Below are 19923 nucleotides of genomic sequence, written 5' to 3' on the forward strand. Positions count from 1 at the left end.
AAAACAGAATGAAGCCACCTGAAGACATGCAGGGGAACTGCCCACACAAAAGTTCTCCGGATCCAGTCTGAGGCTGGGAAATTCACAGGTAAGGAATCTGCAGCTAGAAGAACATAATCCTGCCAAGGATACAACACCATCCTTGTTCTTCAGTCTCATGAGAACGGATGAAACTTATGTATGCGTTTTCTATGGATTTGCAATGACCACAAACTTGTCAAAGTTAAATCAAGAAATATGGGATGCAACTGAAAGAAAAGTTCTGGTTTAGGCTGCCTGTTTGTTCAGAGGTATCATTTGTGGACTTAATGGAAACCTACCACAAACATTTACATTCAGAATCTACACATTCCATGGTTTCCACTGGTGGGTGCCAGACCTGACTCACCCTGATTGGCACGAAAACATGCTAAACATGATATTTTCCAGACTTTTAGCATTTTTCCCCAAGAATCTATCCCTGCTAAACTGTGACCCAACCTGTGTCTCTAGTGCATGTAGGTGGCACATATCTGAATTTTTCTATGGGTCATGTTGCCCGCAGGTTAAATACTACCGGAAGCAATTCTGCCATTTTGGATAGAAGCTAAATATGAAATGATTGTTTAAGGCACCTTTTGTTTTGTTACAGTAAACCCTGAACTGTATGGAAACATAGCACAACCACATCAATTATTGGGAGCCATACACCCTTTGCCCTGATTGGGTAGCGCAGAGAATCTGCTGAACTAAGAAGTTACTTAATTTTCATATAAATTTTTCACATGGAAACAATCTTCTGCAGATGAAGTGTCCAGTCCATCAAAAGTGACATCTGTTAGAGCTCATTAATACTTTTCCCAAAACATGACAAATCCCCTTTAGACTCTCCGGAGAAGACTAAATGCCTTTATAGCAAAATTGCCTTTAGGCTACAAGTATCATGCATTGGCGGTATGGAAACATACCAAAACCATTTGTAACATCCACACATCCTAAAGGTTTTTATTGGTGGGTGCCTGACCTCCTCTGCTCTGACCGATTAATATGAAGTTTGTGATATTTAGCAGCTTTTCCCAAATCATAGTAATTCCCACCAGACGTTCCTTTGCAGAAACATATCCTGCCAAGACTTGACCATATCTGTGTTCTCTTCCATTTGGGAATCCTAGGTGTTGTGGGTTTTCAATTCCAGGAAATGTTTCTAAGGTGAAAGGAAATTTCGTTTTTGCAATCATTTTCGCTGAGGAAGCAGCTTCACTATTACAGAGAACATTAATGTTATAAACAATCTCTTGACATAACACTAACCATTCTACCAAAAAACGAACACAAGTAATTTATAAACCATGATAGAATGGTTTCATAGGGTTGATTTGAACAGGTGCAGTACATATATACAACCAGCGAGAACTAATCAACCAATGAGAATGCACCTGAACAAATGTCCACTACAGCCTCTCTATATAAAGCTTCTCTATGTGGTGATACGTATCAACGATAACCCATGCTCACCTACTGGTAGCTTGGCGGACAGCAGTCAGGCTTATCTTCGGAGGCAATGTTTAAAGCATTTGCGCAACACACTCACACCAGTGACACAATAAGTACACCACAAAAGACTCTCCACACAGGGTGTTTGAAAATATGCCCCTTTTATTGTAAATAGATATCAACTAATATACATCATTCGCAGTGTGTACAAAGTACACTTACAGTACTTAGACTGTGTACTCTGATAACGTATGAGTGCAAATAGACATGCCCCCTAACATCAGTGAATTCTTTACCATGAAATACAGCAGGTAGAATACAGTAGTATACACACAGGAATATCACATTAGTGCGAGGAACGCATCCGGAAATTAACCCAGCACATCAGATGCATAAATCATTGTCAAATTGTAGGGCATATCACGTCTGAACCGTTATAAAGCAGATACGGTATTCAGGCCACAGAGGCGCCTAGTTGCCTATAACTTAGAATACGTTAATTAGGGGAGACGTGGAGGTCACAGGAACACCTGTGCGCCTCCTTCTTGTATGTTAGTAGATTTCCAGTGATCAATGCTTAAGCTGGGCATCCAGGAGGATTTAGCCAGACGCTGGTGACCCCAAGTTCGGCCCAACGAGCGGGGCACACACACACTGCAGCTGATGGTGGGGAGACATCCCTGAGTCCCTTTGCCCTCTAGAAATAAAGGTGATGGCAGCTAACCGCAAGTGCGCGGTGCAGCTACCAACCAAAATACGAGATTGCCTCCTTTCTCCCAGCCGTTCAAACCCGCAGGAAAAGTGGCGCAGAATGGTGATCTTTCTTTTGCGGGTCTCAGACTGAACCTGACAGTGCTGGCATTGGGAAGCTTCCTCGCTGCCTTGGCAACGTGCTAGGAGCCAAGTGCAGCTACGGAATTGGCCTGCAGGGCCAACGAGCTGTATAAACAAGTCAAGTCTTGGGGGCAGCCCTCACTCCTTTTCTGCTTGGCCAAGAAGAGTGCGTCTGACTGGGTGGCTCCTTGCCACACACAGTCCAGCCCCGCACTGACAGAAAAAAGTGTTGCCATGTGCTGGTCAGGGGGAAATAAGCTGCAGAGCTCAGTGCTAGCAGACAAGGGAGCGCTCAATATAAGCTTTGAACAGGTGCAGTACATATATACAACCAGCGAGAACTAATCAACCAATGAGAATGCACCTGAACAAATGTCCACTACAGCCTCTCTATATAAAGCTTCTCTATGTGGAAGAAAAGTTTCTGTAGTTTAATATATCACAGTACAATAATGTTAACTAGACAACAGTGTGGATCACACAGCGCTCAAAATCATAAATATGTGAATCAACAACCCTGGGTTACCAAACAAACAGAAGAAGCCAATCGTGACTTGTCTAGTCTCTATTTTAAATACTCAATAGACAACCCAAGGTATGTTTTTGATATTTTGACTCAACTATATCATTTTTTTTAGTCTTATCAGGACACATGCCATCTGCTTATCAACGTCGTTCTATGGTTTACTGATCAAGAACACAAACTTCTATTCACCAATGAGGATAAAACTTCCATCTCCCGATCAAACTCTCCTCATCAACAACACGTGACTCTAATGGATACAATGCATCTTGTATATGCCAGATCATCATATTTTTCAACTTCAAGTTGCTTTTTTTCTGTAAAACCGGCAGCAGACACAAACTTCTGGATTTGTAGAAATGTGACGATCCTAGATGGAGACAGTTGTAGAGGCTGTATCTGCCATTTGTAAAGGATCCTCAAAAGGTAGGATAGGTCTTAAAGGTTTTAGTGGTTAATTATGGAGAGCTGGAGTGTTAAGAGTCAGACCTGCTGGAGGACGTCTTGCAAAAGAGGCTGGTGCAGTTTGCTTTTTATTCAGGAGTTTGTGAGGGAAGAGTTGAAAACCTATGGTTGACATTCTTCGAAGAAGAAGTCAAATAAGGCAAAGTGAGTCTAGGAGAAAGTAGATATCCTATTGATGCTCTTCTTACAGGAGACTATGTCATTGTCAAAAACACCCAGAGTGGAGTGACAATGACAACTCCTGTCTAGATCTCTGTAACGTTGAATGGTGTGACTTCTATCAATGACGTCTTTGATGTCTATAGCAATGAAGGTTTTTCTGAGGTGAAAAGGGTAATGTCACTAAGGATGTGGATTGTCATCAACTGAAGTCTCTTACCTCAACAGTGATACTGATGCTGTTGTGGGAAGAGTCTTCAACATCCATGATGACACAGGTTTAGGAAGCTGGTGTCTTGACTTTAAGGTGGGTTCTCTATGGTGCTGTTGTGGAGATGACATTGAACTGGTCTTAGATGAGGTGCAGACCACAATGCTCTTGATGTTCATTTTGAGATCCACCCTGACGTAGATGGAGTGATGTGACGATCCTTGCCACTATGCCCTCTCTTCTTTGATCTTCCCTATCAGGAGTCATTTTCAGTCACAGTCTTCTTCTCAGAGGGTGCTTGGCGGATGTTTCTTCAAGTCGCCTCTTCTTCTTCTTCTTTGCCTTCTTCAGCTCTCATATTTTGAAGTACCCAACTGAGTATTACCATTTCCTGGTCTTTTAAAGACCCTTAGGACATTTTCTGACACATCTCAGACTCTTTCATAGAATGTAAAGCCAGGAGGCAAATAACATAGCACTTCTCAAAAACAGAAAGCATTCTGATTGGAAAATAATCTGTCAGATGAAGGCAGAAAACATCACAGCGGAGGTCTGAAGACACCAAGGTGATGTGCAACTCAGAGGAAAATGATAGAGATAACTATAAAAAAAAAGAGGTGTGAAACCTCAAGTGCTCTTAAGTTCCACTCACACAAGCTCAAAAAAAAAGAACTCTGTGAGAAAACTGTCACAACAGTACAACATGGGTAGAGGAAGCTCCATGAATCTTAAAGGGGCTGGATGCCCTTTTTCAAAGCTTTCAGCATAGGCTTATCAGGTTTTGTTTTTCCCTTCAGGCTAGACATTTTCAACCCTTATTTTTTGCAAAAGAGATGCTGCAATGCAGTCTTGAAGTGGATGTCTTTTCAATGTTGAAGACTACATCCAGGAAAAAAACATTCAACCTCTGACAGACCCCTACATTGTTGTACTCATCTTATAGACAACATAGACGTTGGCACCCTGTGTTTTATATTCATGGACAATATACACATATGAAAAGGTGCGCCGGATCCACACAGGCAGCACCAAATTAAAAAAAATTGTTATGACTAACAATGAAGGTCCCACGATGCAGAACTAATAATTAAACTAAGCATTAATTGTTTTAAATTTACAAAGGGGCCCTAGTGGTGTTACCCAATACAGGAAAAATTACAACAAGAAAATCTAAGTAATCCAACTGACAGTCTAGCTGACCCATGCAGCCCTCCTTTACTTGAGATGGTCCCTATGATTTTAAACCGCTCTGCTATATTACTGAATATCCACCCTCTCCTCAATATGCCACCCTATGATCCTTTCACTCAATAATCAGTGACCATCCTCGTCACAAAACCTCAAACTGTACACTAACCACGGCTTCTCAGAACCTAGTTTCTTACAGTTTTCTATGCCCTCTCTGATCTTGGAAGCTGCAGCAACCAATTGATTTAGCTGTTAGGACCATCATGTTCTCCATCTCTTTATGCTCAACACACATTTGACTGTCTCCCTGTGGTTGATTCCATGTATGGGAGCCTGCTCTGTGCAGGAATAGGAAAGTTTACTAGTGCTAGGTAAAGGCACAAGTGGGAGCCCTCCTAGGTGTTAGCTTGTAACAGGAATTTGACAGATTTGCGATACGCACTATATGTTAAAACAACTAAACTTGACTGTTGACGTATGATATCTCCATTAGCTGAGGAATATGTCTAGCTTGTGTACATTTGGTTTATTCATTTTATATGCCAACTGGAAGCGGAGTAAGCAGGGAAACATGCAACAACAATCGGGCAAGGCTTTGGTAAAGGATTGGTGCCTTGAAATGCATTACATGTTGCAACATACCCTCATCTTTGCACAGGCGTCTTGTGTGGAATCTGTCCCTCGGAGATCTTTTATCAGCATAGAGCCCAAATACTGCAAGAAGAATTTTGTTAAAAATAAATTAAAAAGGAAAGAACATTTATTTCTAATATGCCTGTTTCCAGGAAAAAAACATCTGTAGTGATGATCTGCTGTAAATCTCAAATGGATATGCAAATACTCTGAGCTGGGTCACACAACTTTCTGGTGAACCATGGATCACAAGTGTCTACTCAATATAGGACTGGGGAAAGAGTGGTGGGCTCACATACTTCATATAACAGTGTGCACCCTGCACTTTTCCTTGTAGTGAGATGTCTTGCCTAATGGATGGAACACTGTCTCTCAACTACCAACTTCAAAGGACAAGAACCATGCTTTACCGTGTAAAAGTTGTGAAATGGTCCTGCCTGGTGACGATGGGACAGGGCCGGCCTATCAGAGAAGCTGGGATCAACATCTACGTGCAAGCTTCCAGGGTCACCGAAATGCAACCACCACGGCACTGTGATGATAACTGCTATAAAAGAGGTTTCTGGTTGGCTCAGGTATGCACTTCAGCCAAGCAGCCTCCACCACTCCAGTCAGGACAAGTAAGTTACGTATCAAAGATAACCCATGCTCACCTACTGGTAGCTTGGCGGACAGCAGTCAGGCTTATCTTCGGAGGCAATGTTTAAAGCATTTGCGCAACACACTCACACCAGTGACACAAAAAGTACACCAAAAAAGACTCTCCACACAGGGTGTTTGAAAATATGCCCCTTTTATTGTAAATAGATATCAACTAATATACATCATTCGCAGTGCGTACAAAGTACACTTACAGTACTTAGACTGTGTACTCTGATAACGTATGAGTCCAAATAGACATGCCCCCTAACATCAGTGAATTCTTTACCATGAAATACAGCAGGTAGAATACAGTAGTATACACACAGGAATATCACATTAGTGCGAGGAACGCATCCGGAAATTAACCCAGCACATCCGATGCATAAATCATTGTCAAATTGTAGGGCATATCACGTCTGTACCGCTATAAAGCAGATACAGTATTCAGGCCACAGAGGCGCCTAGGTGCCTATAACTTAGAATACGTTAATTAGGGGAGACGTGGAGGTCACAGGAACACCTGTGCGCCTCCTTCTTGTATGTTAGTAGATTTCCAGTGATCAATGCTTAAGCTGCGCATCCAGGAGGATTTAGCCAGAAGCTGGTGCCCCCAAGTTCGGCCCAACGAGCGGGGCGCACACACACACTGCAGCTGATGGTGGGGAGACATCCCTGAGTCCCTTTGCCCTCTAGAAATAAAGGTGATGGCAGCTTCCCGCAAGTGCGCGGTGCAGCTACCAAAATACGAGATTGCCTCCTTTCTCCCAGCCGTTCAAACCCGCAGGAAAAGTGGTGCAGAATGGTGATCTTTCTTTTGCGGGTCTCAGACTGAACCTGACAGTGCTGGCATTGGGAAGCTTCCTCGCTGCCTTGGCAACGTGCTAGGAGCCAAGTGCAGCTACGGAATTGGCCTGCAGGGCCAACGAGCTGCATAGACAAGTCAAGTCTTGGGGGCAGCCCTCACTCCTTTTCCACACCTTTTCTGCTTGGCCAAGAAGAGTGCGTCTGACTGGGAGGCTCCTTGCCACACACAGTCCAGCCCCGCACTGACAGAAAAAAGTGTTGCCATGTGCTGGTCAGGGGGAAATAAGCTGCAGAGCTCAGTGCTAGCAGACAAGGGAGCGCTCAATATAAGCTGTTCAAAGCAAGTCTGCCTTGTGAACTTCAGCACCCGGTGGAAAGGGAAATTGAAGCGCTGACCACACCTAGGTAAATAGACAAGGAGCACAAGACAGCGTTCCTTAGGGAACACTTGGGGCACAAGAGGTGCAGTAGACAGTCAGGCAAGCACATCAGGGTCTCTGCAACAAAGTGGCATTCCTCCTTGCGACCAGCAGGCCACAGGTCAGCACAACAAAGCAAGCAACTTAGATGGTGGTTGCTCCTGGTAGCGCAATGGTCCTCTGGCAATGCGCAGCCTGTAGAACCTAGCCGTCCAGAGTCACGGAGCAGCTGGCAATACGGCAACCAACAGAAAAGCAATCTAGTGAGTACTTTAGGCTGCCCAGTAAATAGTAACTAGCAGGGCAACAGCAGATGAGTCCTTTGCGCAGCAGTCCTTCTGACAGAGCTTTAGTTCCACATCCAAAAGTGCTGTATAAAACAAAGGGGTCAGAATCCCTGTACTTACCCTCAGAAATGTCTTTGATGTAAGGGGTGACTTCAAAGGAACCCTTTCAAGATTAACACAACCCCTTTAAACCAAGCTCTGACCCCATACATCAGTAGGGGGTAAATCAGCCCTTTGTGTGAGGGCAGGACACGGCCTATTGACATGTAAGGTGTGAACAATCTCTCCCTCTCGCAGTCCAGGAAGACTATCAATATGTAGATGCCTCTTCTGTCACACCCAGCCCTCCCTTTGTTGTGGCTGACTGGAAAGTATGCCTGAAGTGTAACGGTCACCCTGCCCTAGACGTGGATTGGAGTCAGGCTGCAAAACACTAGTTAAAAGCATAGAAAAATGCCCACTTTCTGAAAGTGGTGTTTCTAAAATAGTAATGTAAAATCCAACTACACCAGTAAGCAGGATTTTTCACTAACATCCCAAACATGCTATCGATTTTCCTTTCAGATCAGAAATTACCACTTCAAAAAATATATAAAGGAATTCCCAATGCTAACCTATGAGAGGAGCCGCCGTGTCACTATTAGGACATTCAAAACATAAAAGTAAATGCTCTACCTTTACATACACAGCACCCTAACCATGGGGCTACCTAGGTCCTACCTCAGGGGGGACGTATGTGTAGTAAAAAAGGGGAGTTTGGGCCTTAGCATGTAGTTTGAAATGCCAAGTCAAGGTGGCAGTAAACTGTGCAAACAGGTACTGCAGTGGTAGGCCTGAGAGAGGTTTGAAATGCTGCTTCTATGGGTGAAGCAATCTGCCCTGCAGGCCCATTAGTAGCATTTAATTTACAGGCAGTGGTTACATGGTATACCACTTTACAAAGGACTTACAGGTAAAATAAATATGCTAAACAGTTGTAAGCCAATCATACCATGTTTTGAGGAGAGATAATACATGCACTTTAGCACTGATTAGTAGTGGTAAAGTGCTCAGAGCCCTAATGCCAAGAAAAAGGTGGTCAGAAAAATAGGGGGAGACAGGCAATGATTTTGGGGATAGCCCGGCAGAAAGGACCATTTCCAACAACAACTAATATAAATAATGCAGGAATAGTTACTGACTTGGAATCATCATTATCCTCCAGGATAATTTTCATTATAGACATAAGCACTGAATTGTACAATCAGTGTGCGGGTGCTCCTTTTCCAACATAAATATGCATTATACTTTTCTTTTGAAAGTATTTTTTTAACCGCTTGAGTGTGGGCGTCGGCCACTGGCCGACGCCCACACACCCTCCCTGGTGCGGGTCACGACCAGTGGCCGACACCAGGAAGGGCATTAATAAATCCTCGGGTGCGTCGCGCCCAAGGATTTTTTTTTTTTTTTTTTTTTTACTACCCCCGGGAGACACGGAAGCTACCGTGTCTCCCCCCGCCCCCCACCCGCCCCCTGACGTTGCAAAGGTGTTTTCCCCACGAAAGCAGGAAGCAGCCTTGCGGCCGCTTCCTGCTTTCATGGGGAAAACGGCCTTTTACACGTTCGGGAAGGCCTTGTAAGAAAGGGGAGAGTCTCCCCTTTCTTACGAGGCCTTCCTGAAAGTGTTTCCTGGCCCCCGGTCGCAGCTGTGCTCCGATCGGGGGCCAGGAAACACTTTCAAGGGGGGGGGGGGGGGGGGGGGAGGGGAGGGGGGGGCGCGATCGCGCCCCCCCACAGGGGATTTTTTTTTTTCCCAAAAAAAAAAATAAAATAAAAAATAATGAAATGACAGGGGGGTCGCCCGTGGGCAGGGTGACCCCCTGGGGGGGAATTTTTTTTTTAGATGTTGTAGGGTTTCCCTGGGGGCCATTTTGGCCCCCAAGGAAACCATACAGCAACTAAAAAAAATATATATGTATATATCTATATCTATATATATATATATATCTATGTAGATAGATATATCTAGGTACATGGATATATCTATAGATATATCTATGTAGAGATATATATATATATATGTAGATCTGTATCAAAGAGATTTATAAAGCGCGCTACTCACCTGTGAGGGTCTCAAGGCGCTGCGGGGGGGGGGGGGTGGGGACAGGGGGAGGGAAAGGGGCTAGGAGGTTCACTGTTCAAAAAGCCAGGTTTTGAGGCCCTTCCTGAAAAGAAGTAGGTTTTGGGTCTTGCGAATGTGGGTTGTGAGTGCGTTCCAGGTTTTGGGTGCATTGTAGGAGAAGGATCTGCCCCCGGTGGTGGTGTGTTTGATGCGGGGGACAGAGGCGAGAGAGAGGTCAGCTGAGCGGACGTTTCGTGTGGGGGTGTGGAAGGTGACTCTCGTTGAGGTAGGCAGGGCCTGTGTTGTGGAGTGATTTGTGTGCGAGGATGAGGATCTTGAAGGTGATCCTTTTGTCAATGGGGAGCCAGTGGAGGGATTTGAGGTGTGGAGAGATGTGTTCATGTCGGCGGAGGTCGAGGATGAGTCGTGCTGCTGAGTTCTGGATGCGTGTAGTTTGCACTTGAGTTTTAGAGTGGTGCCGGCGTAGAGGGCGTTTCCGTAATCAAGCCTGCTGCTGATGAGTGCGTGAGTGACAGTTTTTCTGGTCTCTGTGGGGATCCATTTGAATGTTTTTCAGTATACGGAGTTTGTTGAAGCATGAGGAGGTAAGAGCGTTGATTTGTTGGGTCATAGAGAGGGAGGAGTCTAGGATGATGCTGAGGTTGCGTGCGTAGTTGGCGGGGGTGGGTGCAGGGCCTAGCGTGGTGGGCCACCATGGGGGGTCCCAGGTGTTTTTGTGTGGGCCAAAGAGGATTATTTCGGTTTTGCTTGAGTTGAGTTTCAGGTGGTTGGCTGTCATATATACATCACTTTTGTCAATATGTGTGTGGTTTCCCTGGGGGGAAAAGGGTCCGACTTGTCTAGTGGCAGTTTTAGTGCCATAAAGAAGCGCAGAAGGTTTATATGCCTACTGCAAAGAGCACATCTGTATTTTATGTAAATAGCTGAGTACATTAGTAAAGTCTATGGAGAGATGAAGGGCACTTTTGCTGGGTGGTAATGAGAGAATCCGAGGAGGAGGGAGTGGGAGCACCAATAATGATTGTTGGACTGGGCGCAGGAGGTGCTAAAGACTGTGACGAATGGTATGTGACAAGGTGTTTTTTGAGTGTCTTGAAAGTACGTGCTGATTGAGGGAAGAAGCGCAGGTAAGGTGGCCTCTACTGTTGCACGTATCTCACACACACCATCGATTTTGTGACTGTCTAGGTAGGCTAGTGTTTTAGAGCAACAGTTTAGCCAATAGCAGAGATGGCATCTTGATGGATGACTGCTGCCTGCACTTGGGTTATAGAGGACCGCTCTGACATAGGATCAGAGACTGAGACATCAGATACTGAGACAGCATCTGAGGGATAGGACAATGGCGCAGACTCTGTGAGTGATTTTTCAGTCAGAGGAGTCCCATTCGAAAACTCCTCTTCCAGTACATTATGAGGGAGGTGATGAGGACAGTCCTGCTGTCCCTTCGCAAGCTGTTCGTGCAACTGGGTAATAGTGGGTTAGGCCAACCCAGAGAGCAGGTGAATGCGGCGGCAAGCAGAGAGAGAGTGCTCTCTTGGGAGCTCACCAATTTAGTTCAGCCCCAAATTCCACCACCCAAATCATATTGTGGAGACATCAAAATTGTCTATGGCAAAACAAACTGGTTTTGTAAGGCAGGCACCTGTGTTTTTGGTCCTGGATTCGGCGGCCATATAGAGAAACACACTAAACCCAAACATTTCTGGAAACTAGACATTCGGGGGAGTCCACAGAGGTGTGACTTGTGTGGATTCCCCAAAGTTTTCTTACCCAGAATACCCTGCAAAGCTGAAATGTTGAAAAAAACCTCTATTTTTCTCGCATTTCTGTCACACAAACTACAGGAATATGCTGGGATCCACAACATTCCTACCACCCAGTGACTCCTCACCTGTCCTGATAAAAACACTACCCCACTTGAGTGCCTACACCTAGTGCCTGTGTCAGGAATGGATCCCCCCAGGGTCAACAGCTGCCTCACGTAAGGACCAACATTGACCGTTGTGTGATCTATTCCTGTCGCAGACACCAGGCCTAACCACACAAGTGAGGTATCATATTTATCGGGAGACTTGGGGGAATGCTGGGTGGAAGGAAATCTGTGGCTCCTCTCAGATTCCAGAACTTTCTGTCACCGAAATGTGAGGAAAACGTGGTATTTTAGCCACATTTTGAGGTTTGCAAAGGATTCTGGGTAACAGAACCTGGTCCGAGCCCCACAAGTCACCTCATCTTGGATTCCCCTGGGTTTCTAGTTTTCAAAAATGTGCTGGTTTGCTAGGTTTCCCCAGGTGCCGGCTGAGCTAGAGGCCAAAATCTACAGGTAGGCACTTTGGAAAAAACAGCTGTGTTTTCTATAAAAAAAATAGGATGTGTCCATGTTGTGTTTTGGGGCATTTCCTGTCGCGGGCACTGGGCCTACCCACACAAGTGAGTTATCATTTTTATCGGGAGACTTGGGGGAACACAGAATAGCAAAACAAGTGTTATTGCCCCTTATCTTTCTCTACATTTTTTCCTTCCAAATATAAGAGAGTGTGTAAAAAAGACGTCTATTTGAGAAATGCCCCGCAATTCACATGCTAGTATGGGCACCTCGGAATTCAGCGATGTGCAAATAACCACTGCTCCTCAAAACCTTATCTTGATCCCATTTTGGAAATGCAAAGGTTTTCTTGATACCTCTTTTTCACTCTTCATATTTCAGCAAATGAATTGCTGTATACCCAGTATAGAATGAAAACCAACTGCAGGGTGCAGCTCATTTATTGGCTCTGGGTACCTAGGGTTCTTGATGAACCTACAAGCCCTTTATATCCCCGCAACCAGAAGAGTCCAGCAGACAAAACGGCATATTGCTTTCAGAAATCTGACATCGCAGGAAAAAGTTACAGAGTAAAACATAAAGAAAAATGGCTGTTTTCAGCTCAATTTCAATATTTTTTTATTTCAGCTGTTATTTTCTGTAGGAAAACCTTGTAGGATCTACACAAATGACCCCTTGCTGAATTCAGAATTTTGTCTAGTTTTCATAAATGTTTAGCATTCCGGGATCCAGCATTGGTTTCACACCCATTCCTGTCACTAACTGGAAGGAGGCTGAAAGCACCAAATATAGTAGAAATGGGGTATGTCCCAGTAAAATGCCAAATTTGTGTTGAAAAATTTGGTTTTCTGATTCAAGTCTGCCCGTTCCTGAAAGGTGGGAAGATAGTGATTTCAGCACCAGAAACCCTTTGTTGATGGCGTTTTCAGGGAAAAAACCACAAGCCTTCTTCGGCAGCCCTTTTTTCCCATTTTTTTGGAAAAAACTAAATTTTCACTGTATTTTGGCTGTTTTCTTGGTCTCCTCCAGGGGAAACCACCAACTCTGGGTACCATTAGAATCCCTAGGATGTTGGAAAAAAAGGACGCAAATTTGGCGTGGTTAGCTTATGTGGACAAAAAGTTATGAAGCCCTAAGCGCGAACTACCCCAAATAGCCAAAAAAGGGCTCAGCACTGGGGGGGAAAAGGCCCAGCAGCTAAGGGCTTAATAATACAAAATAAAGTTGTGAGCAGCCTAACACTGGATTCAGAGACCAAGTGTCACCAATTTTCTTTTTAAAAAAACAAACAAATTAAGTGACTTTAGAAAAGAGCACTCTTTCACAAGCCTTTTTAAAAGGAATATTGAGGGAAAAAAGAGCAATGCAGCTAAAAAGGTTGGAAAACAGTCACCTATTCAACGCACCAGATACCATAATGCACTGCTAGTGGCAGTTAGGTCAGATCTCTTTTTAGAGAAATTCGATCTTACAAGACTATTTTTGTTTTTTTAAAACAGATTTTATTGGATTTTTTAAGGATATACATCTTTACATCAGACAAGTCACAGCATCTGACATTGTATTAGACATTACAAGCAGACTTGATATCATTTGGTGTATTGTAATTGGGACAACAGACATGCAAATTGCATTACTATAGATACAGAGGAGAGTGACCTGTCTCTACTGTAAGTAACTGTTAAAACACATAGAAAACTGAACGCATTGACGAGGCGGGGCACAACTGATTGTGAGTAATGCAGAGACTGGTAGCCAGTTACAGGACGTAGGGGAGTTGTTTGGGTTGTAATACTGGTTAGGTCACCTATCCCAAGTAGGCAGGACATTCCAGTATTGTGGATCTGTGGGCTATTCGGCCTTGGGCCCTCTTCGTTGAAATTGTCCTAACATCAAATCCCAAGCCGCGGAAATGGGGCATTTCCGCCATCCTCTATATTCTTCACGGCACAGTGCTGTGCTTTCTGCTTTGCCCCATGGGATCACCTTACATGGGGTTAAATATGTTCTATGGAATATTGTATGATGTATAAACTTGAACTGTGAGCTGCGGGGATATGAGTTGCATATTATATGATAAATTTCCATTCTTTACCATGGAGGAGGTCCGAATACCACTTTTCTTGCAGTGGGTCCGGGGATATGTGTAAGTGTTAGTTGGGCTTTGTATAACCATCTGTATAAGCATCTCACCAAGTGTCTACCCGACCCCAAGTTGTAGAGTGATTGTACCCGCGTGAGCGTCTGAGGTTCTTCCCCAGTGTTAGTCCAGTGCTGCCGTATCTATTGTAATATGTTAGCGTGAATAAGAAAAAGAGTCCCAGGCAGTGGGAATCAGGTCATGAACTTCCGATGTGGGATCAGCACACCCTCCTTGAACAAGTCTCCCAAGGTGGAGATGCCTTGGTCTTCCCAGTGGCGCAGACTGAGTCAGGACTACGTTCCAGCTGGGGTGGGGATGCCACACAAGGGTATGTTCGGAGCATAGGGTGGCATGGGTTTTGTCTGGCAGATTGCTGCACGCCAGTCCTGCATTGCATAATGTAACAATAGTGTTAGTTTCCGCAGGCGGGCATGTACCGCAGGTAGGAGCAATGCATGCAGCTCGGCGCTAGATAGGTGAGCATGTGTAAAGTTAATTTCCTGGAGGTTGATGCATGCCAGCCAGCCAATGGGAAAGCCTCTGCAGCTGTGCCGCTAGGCAATAGGTCTGAAACTCTGGGGCTCACATCCCGCCTTCGCCCGTGGTCCAGTTCTGTCTGAAATTCACAAAAAAGTACAATAATCTGGGTACCATAGCAATTTTGGCCAATGTTGAGCGGCCGGCTACCGTTAGAGGGAGCGAGATCCAGAACTTTACACCTGGGCTCTTGGCGATGTTATTGCCCTTTATAAATTGCCGTCTAGTAGATCAGTGTGGGATCGGTATATATTAATTCCTAAGTATTTAAAAGTGTGTTGAGCGAGTGGGATCCCATTTGTCTCCATTTAGACTGTAGCAGTGTGAGACAGCCCGTCACGGAAGGAGAATGCCAGTGATTTGGTAGGGTTCACTTGCAGCCCAGAATTAGCCCCAAATCAGGTGGAGGGTATCCCCTATCTGCACATGATTCCTGTCCATGTCCGTTACTTAGATGAGCATGTCATCTGCATATAATGAGATGGTGTGTACTTGGTGTTCATCCCTTAGGCCCCTGGAATCTCCCTTCTGCCTCCGGTTTTGCGTCAATCGCTCCACTGCTAGGACAAGGGCATGGAGGACAAAGGGCAGCCCTGGTGTGTGCACTGGGATATTGGGTAAGGTGGTGAGATATTTCCACTGGTTTTGGCCATGGCCGTTGGGTGAGTGTATAACTGGTGACCTATTTTATAATTGCAGCAGGGACGTGGAATTTCCAGAGTACAGAAAACAGGTATTCCTATTCAATCTAATCAAACACCTGTTTTAAGTCTAAGGAATAGCAACCTCCTCTCAGAAAGGAAGAGCAGGCTGTTTCTATGACCTGATAAAGACATCTGATGTTCAGAGATGTGCTTCTGCTGGGTATGAATCCGCACTGATCTATGTTGATCAACTGGGGAAGTAGTCTGCGCCAACATCCTACTCAGGATCATATAGTCTATGGCTAAGATTGATAATCGGCAATATGAGGTCAAGGCATTAGGTGGTTGGCCTGGTTTCAATAACAAGGTGACAGGGGCCTGATTTGTACCTGCGTTGTACGCTGCGTTACATAATTCAGCTAATCGAGGTGTGAATCGTGTAGCAAATGACAAGTAGAATTCAATGGGTGGACCATCCGCCCGATAGTCTTATTGCAAGGCATCTCCTGTATCGCTGCATGGATTTCCTCCGCTATAATTGGCTGCGCCAGTCGTACAAGGGTCTCTCTATCTAATCGGGGGAGCTGAAGGTCTGTCAGGAAGACCTCGGTGGATTCAGTGGGAGGGCCAGCTTTGTATAGAACGGTGTAATATTCTTGAAATTCCTGGTTCACTGACAGTTAAGTGGAACAACATTGGCCTGTGTGAGAGAGCACATTTAGGATCGGAGTGGGTTACCAGGAAGGCTGTATCATGCATGCCAGAAATGTGCCTGCTGTGTCGCCCACCCCCTCGGCGTGTAGAGAGCAGGAGCCTGCCTGGTCGCATTCGTGTGGGGCAAAGGGGGGTTGGAGCGATCTAGGTTAAGATCCAGCACTGCGTTAAACTCCCCTCCCATGAATCATCATAGATGCGCCCCGTCTGCTAGCTGTATGGAGAGGCGCTGTAGAAAACGATCTTGTTCAGTATTAGGGCTGTATTTGGTACCCAAGACCATTTGTGCTCTGTCTAGATGACCCAGTGCGAAGACGTAGCAATCCTAGGTGTCAATTTTGGCATCTAGCATCTCAAAAAGGACCCCAGCGCAGATCCGTACAGATGCACCGCCCCTGACAAACCCTGAATATTTAGTAGTAATTATTTCGCCCCTACATTTTGCTTTTAACCTGACTGCTTCAGGAGCAGTGCCTTTCCTGTACAGAAGAATTATGGAGGCCTTTCGGTGATGTTACTGTACTAGTACTCTGTGTCTTTTGTGGGGGTAACCCAGGCCCCAGACGTTCCACGGCAGCATTTTATATTGGTTTAATACTGTTTAATACTGTTGCCATTATCTGAGGTATAGAAGGGAATAGGACTTGGCATACCCTATCAACCTCTCAGTGGGCTGTATGGCTGCAGTAGACAGTTAGTGCCACCAACGATAAACCCCAACTATTAGGTCCAACATGAAAAACCTGTTCGACTAAACAAAAACTTCATATATTTCTCATTTGAAACTGGTAACAAATAGTGTGTGCAATTGCTATTGGGGAGGACCGTAACAGCCGTAGAGTAAGCGGAACAACCCAGGTGTATTGGTGAGGACACAGCCCTTTAGTCCACCCTGCAAATGGATATAGTGTCCAAGGGCCAGGAAGACTAGCGCAAACAGGCAAAAAATTTACGTTAGACAGTATTTCGCATAGTTTTCAGTTGCTCTAACATCAGCATCTACATTTCTAGCAGTGTAACCATCATAAGAAATAAAAAACAGGTACGCATTAGGACAACAGACCTGGATGCGTATTAATAGTCAGACAATGTAGGTTAAGTGATAATTATTAACATGTAACATTTAGCCCCAGCAAACACAGGGCGTGTTTGCGCGTTGGTTAAGGATGTGCGACTGCTGCTAGTAAAGCAGGTAGCACAGTAACAGAACCAGAGACAATCTGATCGTTAAAGACAATGTAGCATCTAGGATTAATATCAGTGCATAACCCTAGCAAAATTGTGACATATTTATGAGATAGTTAAATAATGTTTCTGCCGTTTGCGGCATTACTTTGGCAAAGAGCAGCAGGCTGGCAATCAATTCCGAGTCTGAGTGGGACGCTGTGAAAGAGTGCGAGCATGATCATATTGGCCGGGCCTCTATCGATGCCACTGATAATGGCACAGCCTCCTGATTCTCTCGAGCTTGCTAGGGTGAAGGTAATGCAGCCGATGCTCCCCTTTGTGGATATTTTCACTGTCTTGCTTGTTTGCGGCTTTTCCTTGGGGTGCAACCCAAGGACGGACAGCGACGGGCCACCAGATATCACCGCTCCAGGCAGTCCCAGGCCGCCTCAGGAGAGTAAAAAAAACCTGCATGCATAACTTTCAGTTGGGCCAGGCCGGAAACAGCAAGGCATAACTAAGCCCTGTTTTTTCACAGACTGGTAGGATGCTCACAGTTTTTTTTTTTTTTTAACTGAAGTGTATAGTCTGGAAATAGAGAAATTGTGGCACTGTTCACAATGATGGGTGCCGCTTATAATGGTCACGGTAATTTAGAATTCTGGCCACCAAGAGACGCGCCTCTCCCTGTGTGCCGTCTCCACCACAAACATGGTGTAGAGGCCCTGGGGGGCCACTGCTTCCCAAAACCTGTACTCCATGTACTTAGTAGGGTTGGCACGCTCCACACTCTTCGGCATGCCGACTATCCACACATTGATGCATCATGCAGTCCTTCTGCATCTTGCACACGATCATGGGGAGCCTGATCACTGATAGCTTCAGTGCTGTGGGCCTTTTGGGGGGAGGGGGATGGTGTGGGGGTGAAGGCGGAGAGGGTGCTCTCAGTTGTGCGTACACTGTCGGACGATTCACGATGATAATCTCTTAGAATACCAAAATCCGAGGCAATAGTGTCTATACGCTGCTCAACAGCAGTGCGTGAGGCTCTTATTTCCTTCAGGATTAGATCCAGCTTGTTAAGAGGAAGAATTGGATTAGTGGGAGAAACACAATCTTCCGTGGAAGACAGGGTAGAGTCTTCCGATGGGCCTTGGAGGGCTGCTACATCCTCATGCCACAACAACACATGCACAGCTTTGGTGCGCCCCATATTGACAGCCCTTTGAGCTGTGTGGTGGTGCTGGATTCAGTGTGTGCCGTATGAAGGGAACAGGAGCTGGGGCATCGGCGTGAGCTGACGAAGAGGGCAGTTCGGCCTGCTGTAGGCTTTCAGTCCTGGCATGAAGCAAGGTGATTGCCTAATTGCAGGCGACCTCCATTTGCTGTATGTGAGCTGATGGAATACAGTGTCCTGCCCTGTTCACTTGCCTGTATGTGTACTCTTGCCACGCCGTAGGTAGAGCAGGGAGAGACTGGTCCCAATATACTCTCCAGCTCCATCATCAGCTGTGAAAGGGGGCCTGAAGGGGGAGAGGGAAAGCCCCCGCACTCAAGCAGGTCAAATATAGCAGCCCCCCAGCCACATCTCAACTGGTTGGCTCACTGTCAGGGAGTCACTTCCAGTAGTCTTCAACTTCGGTCCCAAGCCCCGTCGGAGGCAATAAATGGTTAGGGGCGGGGGGGTTCTCCCAGAGGCTTGAGGAGGCATCACAGGCTCCAGGAGAAGCTCAGACGCACACCTGCTCAAGGAGATGATTCGCACCCGCGAGTCCACTGCACGCACCAGGCCGCAGCCTACCTTTTGATGAGGCCTCCAGGTTCATGGTCCATGACGGCTCCGCTGCTCGATACAGCCACCGCTTCAGGCCACTATGTGGACTGGGCCGGGCTCTCCTTGGCTCGCCCAGGGAGCCCCGCTATGCCGCATCAACCAGCCACAGCCTCCTCCCTCCGGGAGCACTCACACCCCGCCATCGGCCCAGCGAATGGCCTGCGCTGGCAGGTGCAGAGGCCCTCCTCCCCTGTAGCAGGGGAACGACTACCCAGTGCCTCCCGCCAGGGGGTTCTGCTGGCTCCCGATGGCTCAGCTCGGTCCTCCTGGCATGTGTTGTGTGTAGGCTTGTAGAAAACAGGCAGGATGATGGTGGACTCGCAGGCGGGATGCGGAAGCTCTACAGAGTCACGTCGACCATGATTAGGGTCAGGCCATACCCCCAAAGATCCCACAAGACTTGTGTTTAAACTGAATTGCCTTCTCTCCAGGGAGGAGTGAATATTGCTTATGGCCAAAATTGAGAGTCACCTGGGAAAGAAATATGATTACTGATAACTATTTCTTCTCCTCCAGGATGTCTTCATTTATAGTTATTAACACTAAATAGAATAGCAAGCCTATCCTTAGAGAAAGGTGGAGGAAAAGAGACAAAAAACACACTATCCAAGAGTTCTCATGACCACTTTACCTTTATTGAAAATGAATTAAGGTTTTATACAGCATAAAGGCTGAATTTCACCAACTCTGTAGGCTGTAGTGATGGCTACCTGGAAAGCCATCACCATCTTTCCATCTAGTATGTTGTAAGGTGGCTTTTTGACTGGGGTTAAAAGGAGGACACATGCATTTTCA

The 19923-nt window shown here is 45.8% G+C and overlaps 1 protein-coding gene across 8 annotated transcripts in view; it reads right to left on the reverse strand.

Moving 5' to 3' along the window:
• ANKS1A (ankyrin repeat and sterile alpha motif domain containing 1A) overlaps positions 1-19923 on the reverse strand; it is an 823551-nt gene that overhangs the window by 86984 nt on the left and 716644 nt on the right. For all 8 annotated transcript variants that reach the window (XM_069238819.1, XM_069238817.1, XM_069238816.1 and 5 more), the window contains one exon: positions 5496-5567. In XM_069238819.1, coding sequence (XP_069094920.1) covers positions 5496-5567 — 72 coding nt within the window. The remainder of the gene's footprint in view (positions 1-5495; positions 5568-19923) is intronic.

The sequence above is a fragment of the Pleurodeles waltl genome, chromosome 6 (assembly GCF_031143425.1).
Source record: "Pleurodeles waltl isolate 20211129_DDA chromosome 6, aPleWal1.hap1.20221129, whole genome shotgun sequence".
NCBI lineage: Eukaryota > Metazoa > Chordata > Amphibia > Caudata > Salamandridae > Pleurodeles > Pleurodeles waltl.